The sequence below is a fragment of the Rhinoraja longicauda genome, chromosome 27, assembly GCF_053455715.1.
Source record: "Rhinoraja longicauda isolate Sanriku21f chromosome 27, sRhiLon1.1, whole genome shotgun sequence".
NCBI lineage: Eukaryota > Metazoa > Chordata > Chondrichthyes > Rajiformes > Arhynchobatidae > Rhinoraja > Rhinoraja longicauda.
This window is the reverse complement of record NC_135979.1, coordinates 4,314,110-4,341,321: the sequence shown is the minus strand read 5'-3', so window position 1 is coordinate 4,341,321 and position 27,212 is coordinate 4,314,110. Positions and strand designations below refer to the sequence as shown.

The 27,212-nt window shown below is 47.8% G+C and overlaps 1 protein-coding gene across 1 annotated transcript; it reads right to left on the bottom strand.

Moving 5' to 3' along the window:
* Positions 1 to 10,620: 10,620 nt before the first annotated feature.
* On the bottom strand, positions 10,621 to 26,208 carry tmem30b (transmembrane protein 30B). The gene is made up of 7 exons (XM_078423405.1): positions 25,900 to 26,208; positions 18,722 to 18,829; positions 16,973 to 17,080; positions 13,710 to 13,800; positions 12,800 to 12,949; positions 11,781 to 11,969; positions 10,621 to 11,119 (listed from the first exon to the last, which is right to left on the bottom strand). The coding sequence occupies exons 1-7, from the start codon at positions 26,092 to 26,094 to the stop codon at positions 10,932 to 10,934; spliced, it is 1,029 nt and encodes a 342-aa protein (XP_078279531.1). The 5' UTR covers positions 26,095 to 26,208; the 3' UTR covers positions 10,621 to 10,931.
* Between the last annotated feature and the right edge of the window lie 1,004 nt (positions 26,209 to 27,212).

Genomic DNA, 27,212 nt, shown 5'->3' with positions numbered 1-27,212 from the left:
GGGATGGGGGTGCAAGTATTTTTAAATTTCATTGCATTTCCACCCAGAGAGTTGTGAATTTGTGGAATTCTCTGCCACAGAAGGCAGTGGAGGCCGATTCACTGGATGGATTTAAAAGAGAGTTAGATAGAGCTCTAGGGGCTAGTGGAATCAAGGGATACGGGGAGAAGGCAGGCACGGGTTACTGATTGTGGATGATCAACCATGATCACTAAATCGTGGTGCTGGCTCGAAGGGCCGAATGTCCTCCTGCACCTATTTTCTATGTTTCTATTGAAGAAGATACGATTTTTCAGTGTTTTTTTAAGAATGACTTGATCCACAATACAAAAAGATGAGTGTTTCTGCAGTGCACCACTTCACTGTGATTCCCGGAATTGTTCTGGGACAGTGGAGCAGCTGGTAGAGCTGCTGCCTCACAGCGCCAGAGTCCCGGGTTCGATCCTGACCTCTGGCACTGTCTGTGTGGAGTTTGCACGTTCGTCGTGTGACTGCATGGGTTTCCACTGGGAGCTCTGGTTTCTTCTCGCGTACCAAAGACATGTGGATTTGTAAGTTAATTAGTCTCTGTTTTTGAAGAAAAAGTGCCCCTAATTTATCTGGAGTGGATGTGAAAGTAGGATAACAGAACTAGTGTGATCGATGGTCGGTGTGGACTGTGTCCTGAAGGGCCTGTTTCCATGCTGTATCTTTAAACTAAACATTGATTCTAAGTTCATTATATCTGGGCATTTTGTGATAGTCACCCTGAAGTGTCAAGCAATGTGATGTCTATTTTTTCAAATTTATTATTTAAAATAATCAATCAAAATTAATCTTTATGTTCATCAACCAGAAATATTAACACACATTCTCTACAAATGTTGCCTGACTTGCTGAGTATTCCAACATTTTGTTGTTAGGCTTAAAGTTTTGAGGTTTTTAAAAAAAATAAAGGACTTTCTGGCTGCCAGTTCCTGAATTTTAGGGACGGTTGGCTGGGATGTGGTTTCTTGTTTTGATCTGGAGCCTGATCCATGCAGTACATCTCTGACTCTAATCTTGACGAAGGACCTACATTTTCCTTGAACTGCATTCCCTTTGTCCCATTTTCACACCCCACACTTCCTTATCTATGTGTATCCCTCTCCCCTGACATGTCTGAAGAAGGGTCTCGACCCGAAACGTCACCCGTTTCTTCCATCCAGAGATGCTGCCTGCCCCGCTGAGTTACTCCAGCGTTTTGTGTCTATCTTTGGCAACAAAGACACCTTCGGCCTCCGAGAACAAAGACCCAATGTCCAGATGCGGGGTGGGGTGGGGTGGGGGGGGGGGGGGGGTGGGGAAGCTCGGAGTCCCTGAAGACTGAAGAGTCGAGGAGGGAGATGCTGGCAGAGATGGGTGCAAGGAGTGGACCGGTAGGGAAGGGGCCGGGGTTTTACATCCAGCATCTTCAACGACGACTGCAGGAGGTGCCCCCTGGGACACACAGAGAGGTGGTCAGCTGGGGAGGGAGACGCCAGGTCGAGCTTACCTAGTCTTACCTGGATCGGGGCGCTCCAGAACTTCCAACATGTGGACTGATCTTTGCACTTTAGACTGTTTATTTTCTGTTTTATTTTAATTTTAAACGGCACCAAAATTGTGGTGTCTGTGCATTTGTGGTTATGGAAAAGAATTTCACTGCTCTGCATTCGTGACAATTTTGATCCATTGAGTATCCACACTGAAAGGACATATTGCTTTGAACGGTGCAGTTCGGGTCTAAGATCAATAAGTCCTTCAAAATGAACGAGGCCAATTAGGGACCCTCCTTTCCCCCCCTTCAAAGATCTAAGTTGGTTTGGGTCAATAGAAAATATCAAATCTGAGATAGATTTTAGTAACTAGGGTGTTAAGGGAAGATAAATATAGATGTGGCACTGATAAGCTTCATCCAACTGAATGGACGATGTGACTCTAGGAACCACAGATGCTGGTTTACAAAAAAAAACAAAGTGCATGTGTATTTTTGTTGAATGGTTGACCAGTCCATAGAGTTGAAGCAGGTGCATTGAACTACTATCTACCTCTTTGGTGACCTTGAACTATCCTTGATCGGACCTTGCTGGCTTTGCCTTGCACCAAACATTATTACCTTATGTATTTATACACTGCAAATGGATCAATTGTAATCTTTATCTTTCTGCTGACTGGTTAGTATGCAAGAAAAGCTTTTCACTATACCCATGTACACGTGACAATAAACTAAAGTACTGATGCAAGATGGTGCCCAACCCAGGTGACTATTTGTGTGCTGGTCACAGAAGTGGATCTGCAATCACAGATTACAATCGCTCCACATTTTTAAATCTCTACTCCTACAGTAATATTTCTCATTTTAACTATGATCTTAAAACTCCTCTGAGATCTGTCCATTCTACCTAATTTGTTGCCCTCGGACTGCCTTTGATCGGTCTTTACTGACTTCATCTTGCACTAAACGTTATTCCCTTTATCCTGTATCTACGCTGTGAATGGCTCAATTGTAATCGTGTATAGTCTTTCCGCTGACTGGTTAGGTAAGCACGCAACAAAAGCTTTTCGCTGTACCTCAGTACACGTGGCAATCAATAAACTCAACTGAACTGATATCCTTTATTTTCCGTTGCTTATGAAAAATAATTCAAATAGCATCTACCCTCTTCAATGTGAAAACCCATTGGCAGAATTCAGATGCATTGGAATTAGAGTAGATTACTTTATTCATCATATATTTGCAAGTTTTTTATTTTTTTTGTTTTTAGTTTAGCGGCGTTTCATCTGCCTTATCGGGCCACGTTAAGTCCTGATTCGCAGCTGCAGGAACTTTGGTTGTTGCAATAGATACAGTAGCAAGGGACGATCTTGTGGTGGCTAACCTTCACTTTCCTCTTCTTGTTCAGGGAGCTGAGGATGGCCTTGAGCAACCCTATCTTCAGCTCGACCAGCTGCATCTTCTTCAGGATGACCTTCTGAATGGTGATCCCATAGTGCAATCTCCTTGTCTCATCGGGGGTCAGGGGATTAAGTTTGTAACATTTCTCCTGAATTGAAAAGAGTAGAATGTTCAGCGGGAAATGGGATCTTTTTGATTTGGAAATAATCCACTCGCACAAACTGATGTGACGATTAATCCACTTTAGACCTCGGAGATACAGCGCGGAAACAGACCCTTTGACCCACCGAGTCCATGCCGACCAGCGATCACCCGGAACGCTAACACTATCCTCACACACCAGGGACAATTTACAATTTTAACCGAAGCCAACTAACCTACAAACCTATACGTTTTTGGAGTGGGGGAGGAAAGTGGAGCACCTGGAGAAAACCCACTTGGTTACAGTGTGAACATACAAACTCCATACAGATAATCACCCATAGTCAGGATCGAACCCGGGTCTCTGGAGCTGTGAGTTAGCAACTCTACCACCGCACTGCTGCAAATGGGTTGGTTTTATCATATCATATATATACAGCCAGAAACAGGCGTTTTCGGCCCACCAAGTCCGTGCTGCCCAGCGATCCCCGTACACCAACACTATCCTACACCCACTAGGGACAATTTTTACATTTACCCAGCCAATTAACCTACATACCTGTACGTCTTTGGAGTGTGGGAGGAAACCGAAGATCTCGGAGAAAACCCACGCAGGTCACGGGGAGAACGTACAAACTCCTTACAGTGCAGCACCCGTAGTCAGGATCGAACCTGAGTCTCCGGCGCTGAATTCGCTGTAAAGCAGCTACTCTACCGCTGCGCTACCGTGCCGTGGATTTGCCACCCTTGCTCTCGTCCACTGGAAGAGTACAGTAAAACGTGCCGATTCATAGATTTGTAAGTGATAGGAGCAGAATTAGGTCATTTGTCCCATCAAGTCTATTCAATCATGGCCGATCTATCTCTCCCTCTCAACCCCATTCTCCTGCCTTCTCCCCATAACCCCTGCCACCCGTACTAACCGTACTGATATTACCTACCTCAATCACTTCCTGTGGTAACTCGTTCCATACACCCATCACTCTTTGTGTAATTAAAATAAGTAGTCCCTCGGGTTCCTATTAAATCTTCCTTCCCTCGCCTATATGCTCCAGTTCTTGATTTTCCCAACTCTGGGTCAAAGGAGGTTGCCTTCCAGTTATTGTGGCTAATCAAATATGGGGCCTCTCTCATAGATACTGAGCAATTAGGGTTGCCAACTGTCCCATATTAGCCAGGACATCCCATATTTTGGGCTAAATTGATTTGTCCCGTACGGGACCGCCCTTGTCCCGTATTAGTAGGGTTGCCAACTTCCTCACTCCCAAACATGGGACAAAGGATGATGTCCCTGACCCGCGCCCCACGTGACCTCACCCAGCCAGCGGCCACGTACTCCCGCTCCACCAATGGCGGCCGCCCGGGCCGGGAGCACGTGGCCGTTGGCTGGGTGAGGTCACGTGGGGCGCGGGGCAGTGACGTCACCTTGTCCCTTATTTGGGAGTGAGGAAGTTGGCAACCCTATAAGCAAGCCTAAAGTGTCAGGATTACAAATTTTGAGAGATTTTGAGTGCAGCCTGCAAGTAGCCCGTCACTAAAGAAGCTACCAACCTTGTTAGGACGAGGTGAAATATAATTAATGACAAAGCTAATAGTGTGAACCACTAAGACAGCGATGCAGAGGAACAGAATGGCATCGATGACAATCTGGCCAAGGAAGGTGTTTTGTACTGGTTGGTTTTCGGTGGTCACCCATAGGTTGAAGTCTTCTGGTACCATTTCCATCTTGTCTCTTTGGTGGTATGAGAAGTGTCAAACCTGCAGGAGGAAACAAAACTCCATTGAAATTTGTCAAAAGCCTGAAATATTACAAGAGCAACCGGGCTGAAGAAAGGTCTTGACCGGAAACATCACCTATTCCTTTTCTCCAGAGATGCTGTCCGACCTGCTGAGTTACTCCAGCACTTTGTCTTTTTTTTTGGTAAACCAGCATCTGCAGTTCCTTGTGCCTCCTGATCATTGCTGATTTTCTTCTCACACATCGGTATTGGTTTCTTATTGTCACGTGTAGTGAGATACAGTGAAAGACATTCCATGCTATCCCATCCAACCAACCCAACACAATCCTGCATTGTACAATCAGGCCTTACACAAGAACAACTGCTGGTGCAAACACAAACATACCAGAGTGCAGAACCCAGTGTTACACTATTAGTGTGTCCAAGCCAATTGATATTTTTAAGGTGGAGATTGGTAGATTCTTGATTAGTACCGGTGTCAGAGGTTATGGGAAGATGGCAGGAGAATGAAACATATAAGACTATTAAGGGATTGTTGAAACATATAAGATTATTAAGGGATTGGACTTGCAAGAGGCAGGAAACATGTTCCCAATGTTGGGGGAGTCCAGAACCCGGGACCACAGTTTAAGAATAAAGGGTTGGCCATTTAGACCGGAGATGAGGAAAAGCTTTTTCACCCAGAGAGTTGTGAATCTGTGGAATTCTCTGCCTCAGAAGGCAGTGGAGGCCAATTCTCTGGATGCTTTCAAGAGAAAGTTAGATAGAGCTCCTAAAAATTGCGGAGTCAGGGGGTATGGGGACTTGCCAGGAACGGGGTACTGATTGTGGATGATCAGCTATGTTCACAGTGAATGGCGGTGCTGGCGCAAAGGGCCGAATGGCCTACTGCACATATGGTCTATTGTCGATAATGGGGTTGGGAGGAAAAGATAGATCAGCCTTGATTGAATGGTGGACTTGATGGGCTGAATGGCCGAATTCTGCTCCTACAACTTATGAACAGCTGCAGAAAAAATGAAGGATTATTATTTTTTTAAAAGCAATGGCCACAATGAGGTAGGTTGGAAGATTGGGACTGCATCCTTGGCTTAGGACAGGTCCATTCAGTAGACAGGTAATCATGGCGAAGAAGCTGCTCTTGAATCCAATGGTACATGCTTTCAAGCTTTAGTATCTTCTGCCTGACATTGGACGGGAGAAGAGGGATTGACTGGGGTGTAAATGTTCCTTGATTATGTTTAGTTTAACCTATTGTCACGTGTACCGAGGAGCGGTGAAAAGCTTTTTGTTGCATGGTAGCGAGCCAGCGGAAAGACAATACATGATTACAATCGAGCCGTCCACAGTGAACAGATACAGGATGTTGGAAATAACGTATCGCGCAAGGTGAAGTCCGATTAGAGATAGTCCAAAGGATCTCCAATGTAGTTGGGATCGTTGGCTGCTTTCCAGAGGCAGTGTGAAGCGTGGACCGAGTGGGGTGGGTTGGGGGAGGGGGTGATGGAAAACCGGGCTGCGTTCACAACTCTGCTGTTTCTGGTGGTCTTGGGCAAAGCAGTTACCAAACCAAGTGGCGATGCATCCCAATAGGATGCTCTCTATGGTGCATCTGTAGAAAGTGGTCAGAACTATAGGAGACGTGCCAATCCTCCTCATCATTGCTGTGCTTTCTTGGGTGTAGCATCGGTGTGCTTGGACCTGGACAAATCGCTGATGATATTTATGCCTAGGAACTTGAAGCTCTAGCCCAGGATGGTACGGTGGCATTGCAGTAGAGTTACTGCCTTACCTCGCCAAAGACCCGGGTTTGACCGTTACTTCGGGTACTTGACTGTACGGAGTTTGTACGTTCTCCCCGCGATCTGCGTGGGGTTTTCTCCGGGTTCTCCAGTTTCCTCCCACACTCCAAAGACGTGCAGGTTTGTAGGTTAATTGGCTTGGTGTAAATGTAAAATTGTCCCTTGCGTGTGTAGGGTAGTGATAATGTGTGGGGATCGCTGGTCGGCGCGGACTCGGTGGGCCGAAGGTCCTGTTTCGGCGCTGTGTCTCTAATCTAAACTTGACCTCAAGTTCAGCACCATTGATGCTGCCTGGGATGTGTGTACCACCCCTTTTTCCTGGAGTCGGTGACAAGCTCCTTTGTCTTGCTGACATCGAGAGAGGTGATCTTGTCTTAACACCAAAGGTATCACAAAAAGCCGGAGTAACTCAGCGGGTCAGGCAGCATCTCGGGAGAGAAGGAATGGGTGACGTTTCGGGTCGAGACCCTTCTTCAGACTAGTCAGGGAAAAGAGAGATATGGATGGTGATGTAGAGAGATAAAGAGCAGTGAGGGATTATGTTGCAAAATTCCCACCGGAGAGAGGAGAACTTCAAAGTAGACATACCTTGAGGAGGGTCTCGACCCGAAACATCACCCATTCCTTCTCTCCCGAGATGCTGCCTGACCTGCTGAGTTACTCCAGCATTTTGTGAATAAATACCTTCGATTTGTACCAGCATCTGCAGTTATTTTCTTATACCTTGAGGAGATTTTGCAGTGGAGCAGGCAAAATGTGTAGGAAGGAACTGCAGATGCTGGTGTAAACTGAAGATAGACACAAAAAGCTGGAGTAACTCAACAGGACAGGCAGCATCTCTGGAGAGAAGGAACGGCCGATGTTTCGAGTCGATCCCTCCTTCAGTGTCTCTCGCCTATCTCCCTCCCCAGTTCCTTTGCCATTTCCAATTGTTCGATCCATGGCACTGTTCTGAGCTTAAGCAACAGATCCATGCCAGAACACAGGAGATTTGCACTTCCTGCACTAAGTAGACAACTGCAACTGAACCCTCATCATTTCACATGCAATCCATTCAACATTTCAACCGTGCAATGATAATCTGGGTTCCTAAACTGCAAAGGAACTCGAGGTACAAGTTGTGAATGAATGAGTGGAACTGTTCTCACCAGGAAGCAAGACCACTGGACCCCACCTGATTGAAGAGCTGTTCCTGACAGACTTTATACTGCAAGTGTTGGCAGCAGGCACTGCACCTTCTCACTCATGTCACAATCAGACTTCGATGTCACAAACCTCTGCCCCATGACAGCTCAAAACTAACACACTTGGTTCATAAAACTTAAAAATAAGACAGAGAAATATGAGCCTTGTGGGTGTGAACTGATGTTTGAAATAGATTAAGTGATGCATTAGCCTCGACGAAATTGAAGCATTTTGGGCTACTGTTCAGTTTAGTTTAGTTTAGAGATACAGTGGAGAAACAGGCCCTTCGGCCCACTGAGCCTGTGCCGGCCAACGCTCCCCCCTGCACCCCACACACACACGCGCGCGCATATACCAATTTTACCAAAGCCGTCTTTGGAACGTGGGAGGAAGCCGCAGCTCCTGGAGGAAACCCACGCAGGTCACAGGGAGAACGTACAAACATGCATGGTTAAAGGTTTCCATAGCTCACATAGAAAATAGGTGCAGGAGTAGGCCATTCGGCCCTTCGACCCTGCACCGCCATTCAATATGATCATGGCTGATCATCCAACTCAGTATCCTGTACCTGCCTTCTCTCCATAACCCCTGATCCCTTTAGCCACAAGGGCCACATCTAACTCCCTCTTAAATATAGCCAATGAACTGGCCTCAACTACCTCCTGTGGCAGAGAATTCCACAGATTCGCCACTCTCTGTGTGAAAAAAAACTTTCTCATCTCGGTCCTAAAAGACTCCCCCCTTATCCTTAAACTGTGACCCCCTTGTTCTGGACTTCCCCAACATCGGGAACAATCTTCCTGCATCTAGCCTGTCCAACCCCTTAAGAATTTTGTAAGTTTCTATAAGATCCCCCCTCAATCTTCTAAATTCCAGCGAGTACAAGTCAAGTCTATCCAGTCTTTGTTCATATGAAAGTCCTGCCATCCCAGGAATCAATCTGGTGAACCTTCTCTGTACTCCCTCTATGGCAAGAATGTCTTTCCTCAGATTAGGAGACCAAAACTGTACGCAATACTCCAGGTGTGGTCTCACCAATGCCCTGTACAACTGCAGCAGAACCTCCCTGCTCCTATACTCAAATCCCCTCTCTATGAATGCCATGTATACTGTGTGTGTGTGTGTATGTGCATGCATAAAGGCTATCAGGAAATGTGGCCAATGCCCATGATATTGATGGTACAGTGACACAACGGTAGAGTTACACCCGTAGTGAGGTTTGAACCCGGGTCTCTGGCAGGGTGAGGCAGCAACTCTACCGCTGTGCCACCGTGCCACCCCTGAACAGATTTATCAATTTTGTATCTGACGTGCACCACAGATCACCAAAAACAGGGCAATCCTTTTGGAAAGGTTTTCAAGACTAAATGTTATTCAGACTTGCACTGTGGGATATTTTGGTCTTGGAGGGAGTGCCATGTCGATTTACCAGAGTGCTACCAACATCCAAGGGTTATCTATCCTGAAATTCAGAAGAATGGGGCAAACGGATAAGGAAAAAAAAACTTGCAGATGCTGGTTTAAATCGAAGGTAGACACAAAATGCTGGAGTAACTCAGCGGGTCAGGCAGCAATTCTGGAGAAAAGGAATGGGTGATGTTTCAAGTCAAGACTCTTCTTCAGACTTCAGGAGTCTGAAGAAGGGTCTCGACCCGAAACGTCACCCATTCCTTCTCTCCAGAGATGCTGCCTGACCTGCTGAGTTACTCCAGCATTTTGTTTCTACCTTCGGGGCAAACTGATCATTTCAGTTCGGTTTAGTTTATTGTCCCCTGTACCAAGGTGCAGTGATAAGCTTTTGTTCCGTGCTATCCAGTCATCAGAAAGATGATACATGATTACAATCGAGTCATTCACAGTGTATAGATACATGATAAGGGAATAACGTTTAGTGCAAGGTAAAGCCAGCAAAGTCCGATCAAGGATAGTCCGAGGGTCACCAAAGAGTTCAGCACTGCTTTCTGGTTGTGGCGTCTTCTGGCTGTTTCAATTTTCACAGGTTGGCACATCCAGGACTAATTTTTATAAATTAAGTCTTTTTCAGAAATAGTTACAAAATGCTTTGACAGCAGGCAAAATTAGGAACACTTAGCTGCCAATGCCAGTTGTTGATTTTAAGTGCCAGATTGATCCGGTAACCAAAGGTATTAATATTGGGGGCACACGATCGAGCTGCCTTACGGCACCAGAGACCAGAGTTCGATCCTGACTACCGGTGCTGTCTGTACGGAGTTTGCACATTCACCATGTGTTCGTGTGGCTTCTCTCCCAGGTGCTCCAGTTTCCTCCCACATTCCAAGGGCGTGCAGGTTTGTAGGTTAATTGGCTTGCGTAAGATAGAATTAGTGTAGGGGTGATCGCTGTCCAGCACAGATTCGGTAGGCCGAAGAGCCTGTTTCCACGCTGTATCTCTAAACCAAACTAAATTTATCTCCGACAAAAAATGGGCAGCACGGTGGCGCAGCGGTAGAGTTGCTGCCTTACAGCGCCAGAGCCTCTGTTTCGATCCTGCTGGTTATCTGTACGGAGTTTGTACGTTCTCCCCGTGACCTGCGTGGGTTTTCTCCGAGATCGTCGGTTTCCTCCCACACTCCAAAGACGTACAAGTTTGTCGGTTAATTGGCTTGGTATAAATGTAAAATGTCCCTAGTGTGTGTGTAGGATAGTGTTAGTGTGCAGGGATCGCTGGTCGGCGCGGACCCGGTGGGCCGAAGGGCCAGTTTCCACGCTGTATCTCTAAACTAAACTAATCTCTAAAAAAAATTCTGCAGATGCTGGAAATAAGTGTAACTGGCATTAAAGATTGGAGAATAAAGACTCAGAGAAAAGTTCAATAGAATTTTACCAGAACCGTTGAACAAATATGTACAAAACCAGAGAATATTTCTTTACAATAAATCTTGCTGCACAATTATCTTTCACCAAAGTAATGTCTCAAAGAAAATAGATCTGTATAAATCATAATATTTACATATTGATCAGTATAATGTGTAAATCACCTCATCTGTATTTAAGTGTAGTTACTTGCCTTAATCCATTATATACATTAATGTTCAGATAATGAAGGTGAAAAGTTAACACACAGTTAAGTTATAGTGACCGTTATATATCCTCGTATACACATTGCCATCGCCAAGCAACTTTCACACCTGAATGATTCGTTAACAACTAATTCTCTGTGAATGTTTGTGTTCCTTGGTACTTAACGTAAACGATGAACATCACCACTGTGGTAACAATACAGGCACAGCCACAGACAAGATAAGCGATTCCCAAGAACGGATTCCTTCCACCCATCCAGGATATGGTGCTGAACGTCACGCGCTTCTGCCCGTTGAAGCTAACCACCGGGTAATCTGGGGGAATAAGGCGTTAAGGAGAAACAAAGCAGCGGATTCCTGTGTCATTCGATGAACAGTGGCGCAGCTGGTAGAGCTGCTGCCCCACAAGCGCCAGAGACCCCGGTTCGATCCTGACCTCGGGTGCTGTTTGCACATTCTCCCTGTGACCTGCGTGGGTTTCCTCCAGGTGCTCTGGTTTCCTCCCACATCCCAAAGACGTGCGGAGTTGGGAACTCGTGGAGAGGAGGATGGGGGGAGACGGCAGCGGACGAAGGAAGAAGGACTGGCGGCGAGGGTCCCTCCAGGTCGGTTGTGGGAGGGGCCTCAAGGGGAACGACAGCTGAAGAGCACTGGGCAAGAAGAAGGGCGACAGTTCGTGGGACGATCAGAATGGTGGCGAAAGCTGCAGTAGGCCAGCACTGTGGAATCTGGGGAACTCACTGCCACAGAAGGCAGTGGAGGCCAATTCACGGGATGTTTTCAAGAGAGAGTTAGATTCAGCTCTTAGGGCTAACGGAATCAAGGGATATGGGGAGGGGGGGGGGGGGGGGGGGGAAGCAGGAACGAGGTACTGATTCTGGATGATCAGCCATGATCACATTGAATGGCGTCGCTGACTCGAAGGGAAGAATGGCCTACTCCTGCACCTATGTTTCTACTGACAGGGCAAGGATACTGTAACTGATTTCCAGGGAGTAGTTCCCGGGCACCATTCCCCCGTCCACGCGACGGTACAGTTTGCGGAAGGTGGGCAGAGCCGCCGTTCTCATCCAGACGATGAAGTCTTCGTTGATGAAGCCGCTGTTTTCTGGGTTCGTGTCCAATTTGTAGGCCGGCATGGGCCAGTTGATCGGCTTCGCCGTCCCTGTGGCCAAGCAAACCAGTTAGACTTTGGGCAGCACGCTGCGTCACAGCCCCAGAGCCTCTGCTTCACAGCGCCAGAGCGGCTGCCTCACAGCGCCAGAGCGGCTGCCTCACAGCGCCAGAGCGGCTGCCTCACAGCCCCAGAGCCTCTGCCTCACAGCGCCAGAGCGGCTGCCTCACAGCCCCAGAGCTTCTGCCTCACAGCGCCAGAGCGGCTGCCTCACAGCGCCAGAGCGGCTGCCTCACAGCGCCAGAGCATCTGCCTCACAGCCCCAGAGCCTCTGCCTCACAGCGCCAGAGCGGCTGCCTCACAGCGCCAGAGCGGGTGCCTCACAGCGCCAGAGCGGGTGCCTCACAGCGCCAGAGCGGGTGCCTCACAGCGCCAGAGCGGGTGCCTCACAGCGCCAGAGTGGCTGCCTCACAGCGCCAGAGTGGCTGCCTCACAGCGCCAGAGTAGCTGCCTCACAGCGCCAGAGTAGCTGCCTCACAGCGCCAGAGCTGGTGCCTCACAGCGCCAGAGACCCGGGTTCAATCCTGACTGCAGATGCCATCAGTACGGAGTTTGTATGTTCCCCCCGTGACCTGCGTGGGTTTTCTCCGAGACCTTCGGTTTCCCCCCACACTCCAAAGACGCACAGGTTTGTAGGTTAATTGGCTTGGTATAAATGCGAATTGTCCCCAGTGTTTGTAGGGTCGTGTTAGTGTGCGGGGATCGTTGGTCAGTGCGGACTCGGTGGGCCTGTTTCCGAGCTGTATCTCTAAACTACACTAAATACAGCCTGTTCTAAATCGCAATGAGTGGGTGTGACATTTACTGCCAATGCATATTACCCTGGAACACTGTCTTCAGATCAGTTCCGTTGTCTGTCTGGGGGTTATTGAACTTGACGTTGTAATCAGTCCACCAAGAAATCCCCTTGGCATTTAAAGGGACCTTGGTTCGTGTCCCGTTGTTATTCATCCTATAGACCACGAAGGAATCTGAAAGAAAATAAAAATACTGATTTTTTCATTTACAACTGAGAGCCAAGGCTTGGATGTGTCAGGAGGACAATAGGTGCAGGAGGAGGCCATTCGGCCCTTCGAGCCAGCATCGCCATTCAATGTGATCATGGCTGATCATTCTCAATCAGTACCCTGTTCCTGCCTTCTCCCCATACCCCCTGACTCCACTATCCTTAAGAGCTCTATCTAGCTCTCTCTTGAATGCATTCAGAGAATTGGCCTCCACTGCCTTCTGAGGCAGAGAATTCCACAGATTCACAACTCTCTGACTGAAAAAGTTTTTCCTCATCTCCGTTCTAAATGGCCCACCCCTTATTCTTAAACTGTGGCCCCTGGTTCTGGACTCCCCCAACATTGGGAACCGGTTTCCTGCCTCTAACGTGTCCAACCCCTTAATAATCTTATATGTTTCGATAAGATCCCCTCTCATCCTTCTAAATTCCAGTGTATACAAGCCTAGTCGCTCCAGTCTTTCAACATAGGACAGTCCCGCCATTCCGGGAATTAACCTAGTAAACCTACGCTGCACACCCTCAATGGCAAGAACATCCGTCCTCAAATTTGGAGACCAAAACTGCACACAGTACTCCAGGTGCGGTCTCATACTGTATATATACACTGTACATGTGCACATCAGATGATGTACAAGGTGATTAACCGGGGCACAGGACTCTCTGCACAGGGAGCAGGTGCTTCTCGGCTTCTCATGGCCAAGACGGGATGTGCAGGAACTCACCATTAAACATGCTGTTGGCAATGGCTCCGCATGGAGCGATGGGCGTTCCATTGTTATCCTTGCGAAACGGGAAGCAGGATTCCGAAGGATTCTGTGAAAGCAGGAATGTCGGCAGAGTCAGCCTGGTCAGGTTGTGCAGAGTCCCACTGTTGCACGCTACCACTGTAAGTTCCTTTTTTTTTTTCCTAATCAGATGTGCAGCACTTTGGTCAACGTGGGTTGTTTTTAAATGTGCTATACAAATAAAATTGACTTGACTTGACCTTCATTTCTTTGTTTATTTTATTTTATTTTAGAGATACCAGCGCAGAAACAGGCCCTTCGGCCCACTGAGTCCACTCCGACCCACTGAGTCCACTCCGACCAGCGATCACCAGTGCACGAGTTCTATCCTCCACGCTGGCGACAATTTTCAATTTTTACCGAAGCCAATTAACCTACAAACCTGCACGTCTTTGGAGTGTGGGAGGAAGCCGGAGCACCTGGGGAAAACCCACACTGTCACGGGGAGAGCGTACAAACTCAGTACAGACAGCGCCCGTAGTCAGGATCGAACCCGGGTCCCTGGCGCTGTGAGGCAGCAACTCTACCGCTGCGCCACCCTGCCGCCCACTCAGTCTGATGCTGGCTCGAAGGGCCGAATGGCCTCCTCCTGCACCTATTGTCTATTGTCGGTATGGTTTTGTATAAGCAGTATAGGTTGTCTCACGTAAAGTCTCACGGCTGATGGAAATCCAAAATAAAAACTTAGAAGGTCGGGTGGCATGGTGGCGTATTGGCAGAGCTATTGCCTCACAGCGCCAGAGACCCGGGTTCGATCCTGACGGCGGGCGCTGTCTGTACTGAGTTTGCACGTTCTTCCCGTGACCTGCGTGGGTTTTCTCAGGGTGCTCCAGTTTCCTCCCACACTCCAAAGACGTACATGTTTGTAGGTTAATCGGCTTGGTATAAATGTAAATTGTCCCCAGTGTGGGTAGGATAGTGTTAATGTGTCTGCAGAAGCTGGAAATAAATGCAACTGGCATTTAAGATCGAAAATAAAGACGAGGAGAAAAAATCAATAGAATCCACGCTGTATCACTAAACTAAACTAAATTAATCTCTTAAAAGAAACAGGAAGCACAATGGCGCAGCAATAGAGTTGCTGCCTTACAGCGCCAGAGACTCTGTTTCGATCCTGGCTATGAGTGCTTATCGCTCCGGAGTTTGTACGTTCTCCCCGTGACCTGCGTGGGTTTTCTCCGAGATCTTCAGTTTCCTCCCACACTCCAAAGACGTGCAGGTTTGTAGGTTAATTGGCTGGGTAAATGTAGATTGTCCCTAGTGAGTGCAGGGTAGCGTTAATGTGCGAGGATCGCTGGTCGGCATGGACACGGTGGGCCAAATAGCCTGTTTCCGCGCTGTATCTCTAAACTAAACTAAAGATCACATAAAGAGATAAAATGGATTAAAATTCCGGTTGATTTTTTTTTTTTTTAACACTCATTCATTAAACATAAAATTAAAAGGCTAGATCTGCTATGTTGGATGTTTGTCTTACTGCTGTCCTTGACAGGAAATATTAATGCTGTCTTTGTCCCCGAGATCTTGCCTGTTCCGCGGGCTATTTCCAGCACTTATTGTTTCTATTTTTAGCCGAGGTCACATCTGTCCCTTGGTACACTGTCAGACCAGATGGATTCTGGAACGTTTCCTTCTAAATGCAAATTGTTTCATGTTCATAAGTGACAGGAGCAGAACTAGGCCATTCAGTCCATCGATTCTGCTCCACCATTCAATCATGGCTGATCTATCTCTCCCTCCTAACCCCATTCTCCTGCCTTCTCCCCATAACCCCTGACACCCGCACTAATCAAGAATCTGTCTATCTCTGCCTTAAATATATCCATTGACTTGGCCTCCACAACCTGTTGTGGCAATGAATTCCACAGATTCACCGCCCTCTGACTAAAGAAATTCCTCCTCATCTCCTTCCTAAAGGTACGTCCTTTTATTCTGAGGCTGTGACCTCTGGACCTAGCTCTTTCACAAAATGCTGGAGTAACTCAGCAGGTCAGGCAGCCTCCATCTTCTACAGCCACATCTGCTTTCTTGGAACTTGCCTGCGTCTCCATCTTCTACAGCCACATCTGCTTTCTTGGAACTTGCCTGGGCCTCCATCTTCTACAGCCACATCTGCTTTCTTGGAACTTGCCTGCGTCTCCATCTTCTGCAGCCACATCTGCTTTCTTGGAACTTGCCTGCGTCTCCATCTTCTGCAGCCACATCTGCTTTCTTGGAACTTGCCTGGGCCTCCATCTTCTACAGCCACATCTGCTTTCTTGGAACTTGCCTGCGTCTCCATCTTCTGCAGCCACATCTGCTTTCTTGGAACTTGCCTGGGCCTCCATCTTCTATTACACTACCTCTGGACCCAGACTCTCCCACTGGTGGAAACATCCTCGCCACTTGCATCTATCCAGGCCTTCCCCCTGTCCTTCCCCCTCCACTTCCCTGTACCCAACCCATGTGTACACTGATATCTCCCACAATCCTGCCCCCTTTTCCCCTTCCACCTCCATCCCTAACCCTAGCTTCATATTACACTCCCCTTCTCTACTTGTCTCTCACCCTTTTGTCCACCCATTTGCCATTTAACCCCCCCCCCCCCCCCCCCCCCACCTGTATCCACTGGTCAAGATTCAACATGAATAATTTCAGTCTGAAGGGTCTCGACCCGTAACGTCACCCGATCCTTCTCTCCACTGAGTTACTCCAGCTTTTTGTGTCTATCTTTGGTTTAAACCAGCATCTGCAGTTCCTTCCAACTAATTTCAAGTAACCCTTGCATTCCCCCCCTCCCTCACCCACCCTAGTCGTCCTGCTAGTTACACTGTTCACATCCCTTCGTTATCACCTCTTCCGCAGCCAATAATAGACCATTGTGGGCTCCACCTTTCCTCAGTCATCGATGCAGGCTCTGTTGTGTCCTGTACCTTTACATACCTTTAGTTTCCCTCTCCACTGACTCTCAGTCTGAAGAAGTGTCTCGACCTCAGACGCTGCCTGACCGGCTGAGTTACTCCAGCATTTTGTGTCTATCTTCGGTGTAAACCAGCATCTGCAGTTCCTTCCTATGCAGGAACAGGCCCTTCGGCCCACAACGTCTGTGCCGAACATGATGCCAAAACCGAATCTTGCCCCTCCATTCCCTGCACATCCAAGTGCCCATCCAAAAGTCTCTTAAATGTCACTATCATTAATTCTATTCCTTAAACATTTACCTTCAAATAATCCAATTCACCATTCAACTGGTTATCATCGCGGGACACTCCATATTTCCGCTGATTTTGATAGAAGTTCGTCAGTTCATAGTACATGAAAACAGGGCCCTGTGCAGCAAAACAGCGCGTTTGTTACATGTTTAGTTTAGAGATACAGCGTGGAAACAGGCCCTTCGGCCCACCGAGTCTGCGCCAGCTAGCGATCCCTGTGCATTAACACTATCCTACACACACTGGGGACAAATTGGAAACCAAAGATCTCAGAGAAAACCCACGCAGGTCACGGGGGGAATGTACAAACTCCGTACAGGCAGCACCCGTAGTCAGGATCGAACCCGGGTCTCCGGCGCTGTGAATGCATGGGTTTCCTCCTACACTCTAAAGACATACAGGTTTGTAGGTTAATTGGCTTTGGTAAAATTGTAAATCGTCCCTCGTCTGTGCGTAGGATTTCATTATTCTCTAAGTTTCAATGAGGTCCCCTCTCAACCGTCTCATCTCCAGTGAGTACAGGCCCAGTGCTGTCAAACGCTCATCATATGTTAACCCACTCATTCCTGCGATCATTCTTGTAAACCTCGTCTGGACCCTCTCCAGGGCCAGCACATCCTTCCTCAGATGTGGGGCCCAGATTTGCTTAAATATTAAGCAAGTGTTGAGCAAATAGATTAAATATGTTTTTCTTCTTAATCCTTTTTGAGTTTATATGGGTAGATATTTGTCCTCCATTTTATCCGTTCATGTTGAACTTAGCTTCTGAAATTAGGAACTAGTGAAGTCAATGTAACCAAGTTGCCAAACCCAACTTTAATTGCAATTTGTTACATTACTCCTCAACGTGTATAATGAAGGACAGGTTTCATCTGCAATTAATTTAGTGACAACAGTTAAGGCAGCAGAAACAAAAGCCACACTTTCTAACGCGAGCCCAATTATGCAGACTTGCATTTTGGTTGTAGGAACAAAGGCATAGACTGTTTTCCAAAAGGGGAGAGAATCCAGAAATCGGAGGTGCGATGGGACTTGGGAGTGCTGGTGCAGGATTCCCAAAAGGTTCATTTGCAAGTTGGATCGGTAGTAAGGAAGGCAAACGCAATGCTAGCATTTATTTCAAGATGGCTAGAATAGAAAAGCAGGGATGTACAGGGCGCTGGTCAGGCCAGGCCAGGCCAGGCCGCATTTGGAATATTGTGAGCAATTTTGGGCATCACATCTGAGGAAGGATGTGCCGGCTCTGGAGAGGGTCAAGAGGAGGTTTACAAGAACGATCCCAGGGATGAGTGGGTTAACCTATGATGGGGATTTGACGGCACTGGGCCTGTACTCACTGGAGTTTAGGAGGATGAGGGGGGACCTCATTAAAACTTACCGAATAATGAAATGCTTGGACAGAGAGTGGATGTGGAGAGGATGCTTCATCTAGTGGGAAAGTCTAGGACTAGAGGTCATAGCCTCAGAATTAAAGGACGTTCCTTTAGGAAGGAGATGAGGAGGAATTTCTTTAGTCAGAGGTGAATCTGTGGCATTCATTGCCACAGAAGGCTGTGGAGTCGAAGTCAATGGACATTTTTACGGTAAAGATAGATTCTTATTAGTACGGGTATCAGGAGTTATCGGGAGAAGGCAAGAGAATGGGGTTAGGAGGGAGAGATAGATCAGGCATGATTGAATGGGGGAGCAGACTTGATGGGCCTAATGGGTTCATTCTGCTCCTATCACTTGTGACCTTATGACTTCCAATGTTCTTACCGTCAGTAACGTGTCCACCTTGAATTTCACTGTGCACTTGCAATCCTTGATGGTGGTGTTGATGCACAGGTGGCATGAACTGTTCAGCTGGTTGCCGGTGTAGTCGAGCTGGAGAAGTGATAAGTTTTACAATGTAAGACATACAGAGACCTTGCATGGCAAGTTTCTGAAGTTGAATCCATAATTTCCTTCATAACGTCTAGTTAGATGGCACTCAACCCAGGTGACCATTGGTGTACTGGTCACAGAAGTGGATCTGCAATTACACTTTACAAATCGTTCCACTCTTTTAAATCTCTACTCCTAAAGCTGGCTTTACCTTGCACTTAACATTATTCCCTTATCATGTATCTGTACACTGTGAACAGCTCCATTGCAATCATGTATTGTCGTTCCGCTGACTGGATAGTACGCAACAAAAGATTTTCAAACTCGGTACCTTGGTACACGTGACAATAAACTAAAGTAAACTAAACTGAGCCTTTATTTTGAAGATAGACACAAAATGCTGGAGTAACTCAGTGGGACAGGCAGCATCTCAGGATGGAAGGAATGGGTGACGTTTCGGTTCGAGACCCATCGTCAGTCTTTATTTTCTTGACTTACATGCAGTTCTGCTATAACTTGATAGATGAGTTCCTAAGAACACTCATGTTATAGAAAATTAAGTTATAAAAACAATTGTGCCAATGGAAACGAGGATGTTCAGAGCTGGAGGGTTTGTGACTTGTAAACAACAAGGTTATTTTTCCCACCGGGCTCTCAATAATAAAAGGTGTTTTTGAGAGCTATAAGTTGACTTTGTTACTGCAAACCCAAAGTACTAATGGCTGAATGTTACAATGATTTATAGAGTATCACCACACAGGTAGCAACACAAACAATTGCTTGTTGAATGACATAGATGTGTGATTACTACAGGGAGTTTACATGGAAACAGGTTTTCTTCCCCCCCCAATAGAGTGATACAGTGTAGAAACAAGCCCTTCAGCCCAATTTGCCCACACCGGCCAATGTGTCCCACCTGCCTGCATTCGGCCCATATCCCTCTAAACCTGTCCTATCCAAGTACCTGTCCAACTGTTTCTTAAACATTGCGATTGTCCCTGCCTCAAACTACCACCTCTGGCAGCTCATTCCACACCCATTTGTGTGGAAAATGTTACCCCTCAGATTCATATTAAATCTTTTCCCCTTCACCTTAAACTTATGTCCTCTGGTCCCTACTCTGGGCAAGAGAACTGTCATTAATGAGAATGGACGCACAATGCTGGAGTAACTCAGGCGGGACAGGCAGCGTCTCTGGAGAGAAGGACTGGGTGACGTTTCACCTCGAGACCCTTCCTCAGAACATCCTCTCTCATTAATGAGAACTCTTTTGTCCATTGTCTATCAGAGCTAGGGAGAAGGTGCTGAGCCAAGCAATATCATTGATCAAACAAGAGACAATGATGTGTGATTACTGTGATGTCGGTTCTCAATTGATATCATGTCACAGGCAATTCGGCCCTCGTTATACAAGTAGTGTTACACAATTCATGACTCGCATTGTATCCAATTTGCAATATGGAAACTTGCGTTATGGTAGAACCAGTTCTATTTTTGCGTAGGATGGGTGTGAGTAATTGCTGTAATTGGTGCATGCATTCTTTAAATATTATCCATGGCTTACACACTGCCAGCCTCTTTTGTAATATTTTCCAATCTATCATAGCCGATCCACACTTAAGCCAACAATGACCATTCTACATTTCCTTGAACACTGTCTGCTTTGACCTGTCGTTTTCACACCTTATCCTTCCATATCTCTAGTCTCCCTCTCCCCGACTCTCAGTCTGAAGAAGGGTCTCGACTTGAAACGTCACCCATTCCTTCTCTCCAGAGATGCTGCCTGTCCCGCTGAGTTACTCCGGCATTTTGTGTCTATCTGCGGTGTAAATCAGCATCTGCAGTTCCTTCCTTCACAATTAAGAGTTATGCGTTGTGTTTATTGTCACGTGTACCGAGGTACGGTGAAACGTTTTTGTTGCGTGCTAACCAGTCAGCTGATAGACAGTACATCTTTACAACCGAGCCGTCCACAGTGTACAGATATGGGATAAAGGGAATAACGTGAATAGCATAGTTAAAGTAAGAAATGACGCCGGAGTAGAGATTTAAAAGATTGCAGTGATTGTAATACATTATTGCTGATCCACTTCTGACTAACACACACAAAGAGTCGCTTGGGTTGGCAGCATCTTGGATGGCAAGAGTCATAGAATAAGAGTCATACAACATGGAAACACTCTTTTGCCCAACTCATTCAGGCTGACCAAGATGCCCCATCTAAGACACAAAGTGCTTGAGTAACTCAGCGCGACAGGCAGCATCAGACTCTGAAGAAAGGACACTACCCAAAACGTCACCTGTCCATACTCTCCAGAGATGCTGCCTCACCTGCTGAGTTACTCGAGCATTTTGTGTCTTTTTTTTGTAAACCTTCAACCTATCTGCAGTACCTTGCATGTGCCCAATCAAAATCTAGGGTGGCATGGTGGCGCAGCGGTAGAGTTGCTGCCTTACAGCACCAAAGACCCGGGTTCGATCCTGACTACGGGTGCTGTCTGTACGGGGTTTGTATGTTCTCCCTGTGACTATGTACAAGGTCTTCTCTGGGTGCTCTGCTTTCCTCCCACACTCCAAAGACGTGCAGGTTTGTAGGTTAATTGGCTTCTGCTTACTGTAAATTGTCCCTAGTGTGCTGGATAGTGCTAGTGTATGGGGTGATCAATGGTCGGTGTGGACTCGGTGGGCTGAAGAGTCCGTCTGCACTCTGTATCTTTAAAGTCTAAAGTCTAAACCAGTCCCGTTTGCCCACAGTTTCCTCTGCTCAGATTCAGATCCTAATACTTCACTCTCAATCTTAGTAACAAATCCCGACATGTCGAGGGTTACTCTTCCCTTCGCGGTCACGCACAAGACTGAATTATTGGGCCGTGAATACTCAAGCTATTTGCAATTTGAGATGAAGCATCGAGTATCACATCGGAAGGAAACAGAGACTTCAGACTAAAGCTTCCAACGCTGTCACTTTTCCTCCCTTTCTGGCCCTGTCGACTGAACGCCGATTGGGAGATCAATGACTGTCATTGTATCATGTTACTGGCAACAGTACAAGGCAAATTAACTGGACCTTGTGCCTTTTTATCCTCCTGCAATTTCTCAATGACAAGCTTTTTGTTTCTATATTTCGTTGCTGTTCTGCCAATATCTCACGTACTGTGATATAGACAATAGGTGCAGGAGTAGGCCATTCAGCCCTTCGAGCCAGCACCGCCATTCAATGCGATCATGGCTGATCACTCTCAATCAGTACCCCGTTCCTGCCGTCTCCTCATACCCCCTCACTCCGCTATCCTTAAGAGCTCTATCCAGCTCTCTCTTGAAAGCATCCAACGAATTGGCCTCCACTGCCTTCTGCGGCAGAGAATTCCACACCTTCACCACTCTCTGACTGAAAAAGTTCTTCCTCATCTCCATTCTAAATGGCCTACCCCTGATTCTTAAACTGTGGCCCCTTGTTCTGGACTCCCCCAACATTGGGAACATGTTTCCTGCCTCTAATGTGTCCAATCCCCTGATTATCTTATATGTTTCAATAAGATCCCCCCTCATCCTTCTAAATTCCAGTGTATACAAGCCTAATTGCTCCAGCCTTTCAACATACGACAGTCCCGCCATTCCGGGAATTAGCCTAGTGAACCTACGCTGCACGCCCTCAATAGCAAGAATATCCTTCCTCAAATTTGGAGACCAAAACTGCACACAGTACTCCAGGTGCGGTCTCACCAGTGCCCGGTACAACTGTAGAAGGACCTCTTTGCTCCTATACTCAACTCCTCTTGTTATGAAGGCCAACATTCCATTGGCTTTCTTCACTGCCTGCTGTACCTGCATGCTTCCTTTCAGTGACTGATGCACTAGGACACCCAGATCTCGTTGAACATCCCCTCTTCCTAACTTGACACCATTCAGATAATAATCTGCCTTTCTATTCTTACTTCCAAAGTGAATAACCTCACACTTATCTACATTAAACTGCATCTGCCATGTATCCGCCCACTCACACAACCTGTCCAAGTCACCCTGCAGCCTTATTGCATCTTCCTCACAATTCACACTACTCCCCAGCTTAGTTTCATCTGCAAATTTGCTAATGGTACTTTTAATCCCTTCATCTAAGTCATTAATGTATATCGTAAATAGCTGGGGTCCCAGCACCGAACCTTGCGGTACCCCACTGGTCACTGCCTGCCATTCCGAAAGGGACCCATTTATCCCCACTCTTTGCTTTCTGTCTGTCAACCAATTTTCTATCCATGTCAGTACCCTACCCCCAATACCATGTGCTCTAATTTTGCCCACTAATCTCCTATGTGGGACCTTGTCGAAGGCTTTCTGAAAGTCGAGGTACACCACATCCACTGACTCTCCCCTGTCAATTTTCCTAGTTACATCCTCAAAAAATTCCAGTAGATTTGTCAAGCATGATTTCCCCTTCGTAAATCCATGCTGACTCGGAATGATCCTGTTACTGCTATCCAAATGCTCAGCAATTTCGTCTTTTATAATTTACTCCAGCATCTTCCCCACCACTGATGTCAGACTAACTGGTCTATAATTACCCGTTTTCTCTCTCCCTCCTTTCTTAAAAAGTGGGATAACATTTGCTATCCTCCAATCCACAGGAACTGATCCTGAATCTATAGAACATTGAAAAATGATCTCCAATGCTTCCACTATTTCTAGAGCCACCTCCTTAAGTACCCTGGGATGCAGACCATCAGGCCCTGGGGATTTATCAGCCTTCAGTCCCATCAGTCTACCCAAAACCATTTCCTGCCTAATATGGATATATGCAAACACAACCAAAATGGAATTTGGGGGGGGGATAACGTTTTCAGCTATTTAATTGAATACTTCACGCTGCCTCGGCAAGGCCACCAGCATAAACAAGGACCAGTCGCACCCCGGTCACTCCCTCTTCTCCCCTCTCCCATCGGGCAAGAGGTACAGAAGTTCAAAAACGTACACCTCCAGATTCAGGGCCAGTTTCTTCACAGTATTATCAGGTGACTGAACCGTTTTCTTACCTAACTGGATAGCAGTCCTGACCTACCATCTACCTCATTGGAGATCTTCAAACTATCTTTAATCAGACTTTATCTTGCACTAAACGTTTTTCATTTATCGTGTATCTGTACACTGTGGACAGCTTGATTGTAATTATGTAAGAAGGAACTGCAGATGCTGGTTTAAACCAACGATAGACACAATAAGATGGAGTAACTCACCGGGACAGGCAGCATCTCTTGGTGGTGCAGGAGCACGTGGCCGCTGGCCGGGTGCGGTCATGTGGGGCACGTGGGGCTGTGACGTCGCCCTTTGTCCCGTATTTGGGAGTGAGGAAGTTGGGAACCCTACCATTACAAGACAAGGGCGGTCCCTTATGGGACAAACTAATTTAGCCAAAGTCCATCTCACCAGTCATGAAGATCTTCCATCATGCTGCATTGTCCACCTTAGTTCCCATCATATCTAGACATCTATTTTGGATGGAGTCAATGACTAAGTCACTGGCTCACTGGAGTGGAGAATTCCAAAGATTCACCACACTCCATATGAAAGCCTTTCCCCACAGCTCAAACCTAACCAATCCATAAGTCCTTGCGCGAGTTCAAGGCCCCTCGGGTAGTATAACAACATTTAAAAGACACACAGAGGCAAAAGATCTACAGATGCTGGTTTATACCAAAGACAGACACAAAGTGCTCATAAGTTAATAAGAAGCAGAATTAGGCCATTCAGTCGATCAAGTCTACTCCGCCATTCAATTATGGCTGATCTATCATAGATCTATCTATGCTGGGTCAGGCAGCGTCTCTGAAGATTTGACATTTAACAAACCCATGGACAGGTGTAAAGGTCGGAAGGGTTGAGAGGGATATGGGCAAAACATGGGCAGGTAGATGGGGCATGTTAGTTGGTGTGGGCAATTGGGGCCGAAGGGCTCGTTTCCACACTGTGTGACTCAATGACTCTAATTGGGCCAGAATGGCCTGCTTCTGTGCTGTGTGAAACCAAGTCAGTGGGCATTAGTGCAGGTGTCAGGGGTTATGGGGAGAAGGCAGGAGAGAGAATGGGGTGAGGAGGGAGGGATAGATCAGCCATGATTGAATGGCGGAGGAGACTTGATGGGCCGAATGGCCTAATTCTGCTCCTATCACATGAACGCATGACTGGCTCTGACTGTGACTTTGTAAAACTACCTGGTGAACGAACGTGTTGAAGGGGGAGGGTGGTTGAGGAGGGGTTGGGTGGGTGGGGGGGTGAGGAGGGGTTGGGTGGGTGGGGGGGTGAGGAGGGGTTGGGTGGGTGGGGGGGTGAGGAGTGGGTGGGTGGGGGGGTGAGGAGTGGGTGGGTGGGGGGTGAGGAGTGGGTGGGTGGGGGGTGAGGAGGGGGTGGGTGGGGGGTGAGGAGGGGGTGGGTGGGGGGTGAGGAAGGAGGGGGTGAGGGTGGGGGGTGAGGAGGGGGTGAGGGTGGGGGGTGAGGAGGGGGTGAGGGTGGGGGGTGAGGAGGGGGTGAGGGTGGGGGGTGAGGAGGGGGTGAGGGTGGGGGGTGAGGAGGGGTTGGGTGGGTGGGGGGTGAGGAGGGGTTGGGTGGGTGGGGGGTGAGGAGGAGGTGGGTGGGGGGTGAGGAGGTGGGTGGGGGGTGAGGAGGGGGTGGGGGGTGAGGAGGGGGTGGGGGGTGAGGAGGGGGTGGGTGGGGGGTGAGGAGGGGGTGAGGGTGGGGGGTGAGGGTGGGGGGTGAGGAGGGGGTGAGGAGGGGGTGAGGGTGGGGGGTGAGGAGGGGGTGAGGGTGGGGGGTGAGGAGGGGGTGAGGGTGGGGGGTGAGGAGGGGGTGAGGGTGGGGGGTGAGGAGGGAAGGGGTGGGTGGGGGGTGAGGAGGGGTTGGGTGGGTGGGGGTGAGGAGGGGGTGGGTGGGGGGTGAGGAGTGGGTGGGTGGGGGGTGAGGAGGGGTGGGTGGGGGGTGAGGAGGGGGTGGGTGGGGGGTGAGGAGGGGGTGGGTGGGGGGTGAGGAGGAGGGGGTTGGTTGGTTGGTTGGTTGGGGGGTGGGTGAGGTGGAGAAACACTCACCTCCAGTTCGATGACACTGTTGGAGGTGAAGTAGAGGCCGAGGCCGATGGCGATGAAGGCCAGGCCGAGCAGCAGGAAGGTGGGCAGGACATACCCCGCCGACATGAAGGGCTGCCAGGCCGGCAGCCGCTGCTGCGTGAACGCCGTGTTATCCGGCTTGTTCTTCAACACCACCTCGTCCTCCTGGCGGTTCATGTCTCTTGTCCGCAGTCGAAAGGAGTGGAGGCGAAAAAGTTTTTCCAAACTCCGGTCTCTTCCGCGTCCAGGAGCCCGTGGGGATCAGAGTGAACAAAGGTCCGTGTGTGTGTGTCTCCCTCCGTCCCACCTCCACCTCCACCAGTCAGTGTCGCTCAGCTGCTCCGCCCTGTATCACACGAGTCACCACTTACCTGTGGGGCGTTCAACCAGCTCCCAACTACAGTCACTAAGCTCAGTCTCAGCACAGAAACAGGCGCCTCTCTAGTCTCCCTCTCCCCTGACTCTCAGTCTGAAGAAGGGTCTCGACTTGAAACATCACCCATTCATTCTCTCCAGAGATGCTCCCTGAAATGGCCCCGCTGACTGATTCCACCTTTTTGTGTCTATCTTTGGTGTAAACCAGCTTGTGCCGTTCCTTCCTCCATATTCCCTCTAAATCTTTCGTCTCCACTACGTGTTACTTACAACTTAAGGACATTGAGTGGACACAAGGAACTGCAGATGCAGAAAGAAAAAGAATTATAAAGAACAAATCGTAAAAATGTAACAGCATCCCATGTCAAGAAGGTAATGCAAGTTTTGATCCTAATTTATGAAGCTACAATTAAGCCAGGATCAGTACAGATTAGTGTCAAGCAAGGCTTTGTCATCTGACTGAAGAAGGGTCTCCAGAGATGCTGCCTGTCCTGCTGAGATACTCCAGTTTTTTTGTGTCTATCTTTGTCATTCCACCTATCTTTGTCTTCATTTTTCCTTCACTGGATGGAATTAATCTGCAATTCCTTCCTACACAATGCTTCCTAGATGCTGCCTGACCCGCCAGCAAGTTACTCCAGCATTTTGTGTCTATCTTTGTGAAAACCAGCATTTGCAGTTCCTCCCTAAACACATTCTTTATCCCTCTACATCATCACCTATATCTCTCGTTTCCTTTATCCCTAACCAGTCTGAAGAAGGGTATCGACGTGAAACGTCACCCATTCCTTCTCTCCAGAGATGCTGCCTGTTCCGCTGAGTTCCTCCAACATTTTGTGTCTATCTTCAGTTTAAACCGGCATCTGCAGTTCCTTCCTACACATGTCTATCTCCCTTAGGAGATAGGTTCAGGATAGCTT

Bases quoted from the DNA above. Each gene is read 5' to 3' on its own strand.
- tmem30b (XM_078423405.1), bottom strand. From the start codon at position 26,094: ATGAACCGCCAGGAGGACGAGGTGGTGTTGAAGAACAAGCCGGATAAC. The intron at 18,830-25,899 runs GTGAGTGTTTCT...TCACTTCTCCAG, and splicing joins ACAGTGTCATCGAACTGGAG to CTCGACTACACCGGCAACCA. The intron at 17,081-18,721 runs GTAAGAACATTG...TTTGCTGCACAG, and splicing joins AGGTGGACACGTTACTGACG to GGCCCTGTTTTCATGTACTA.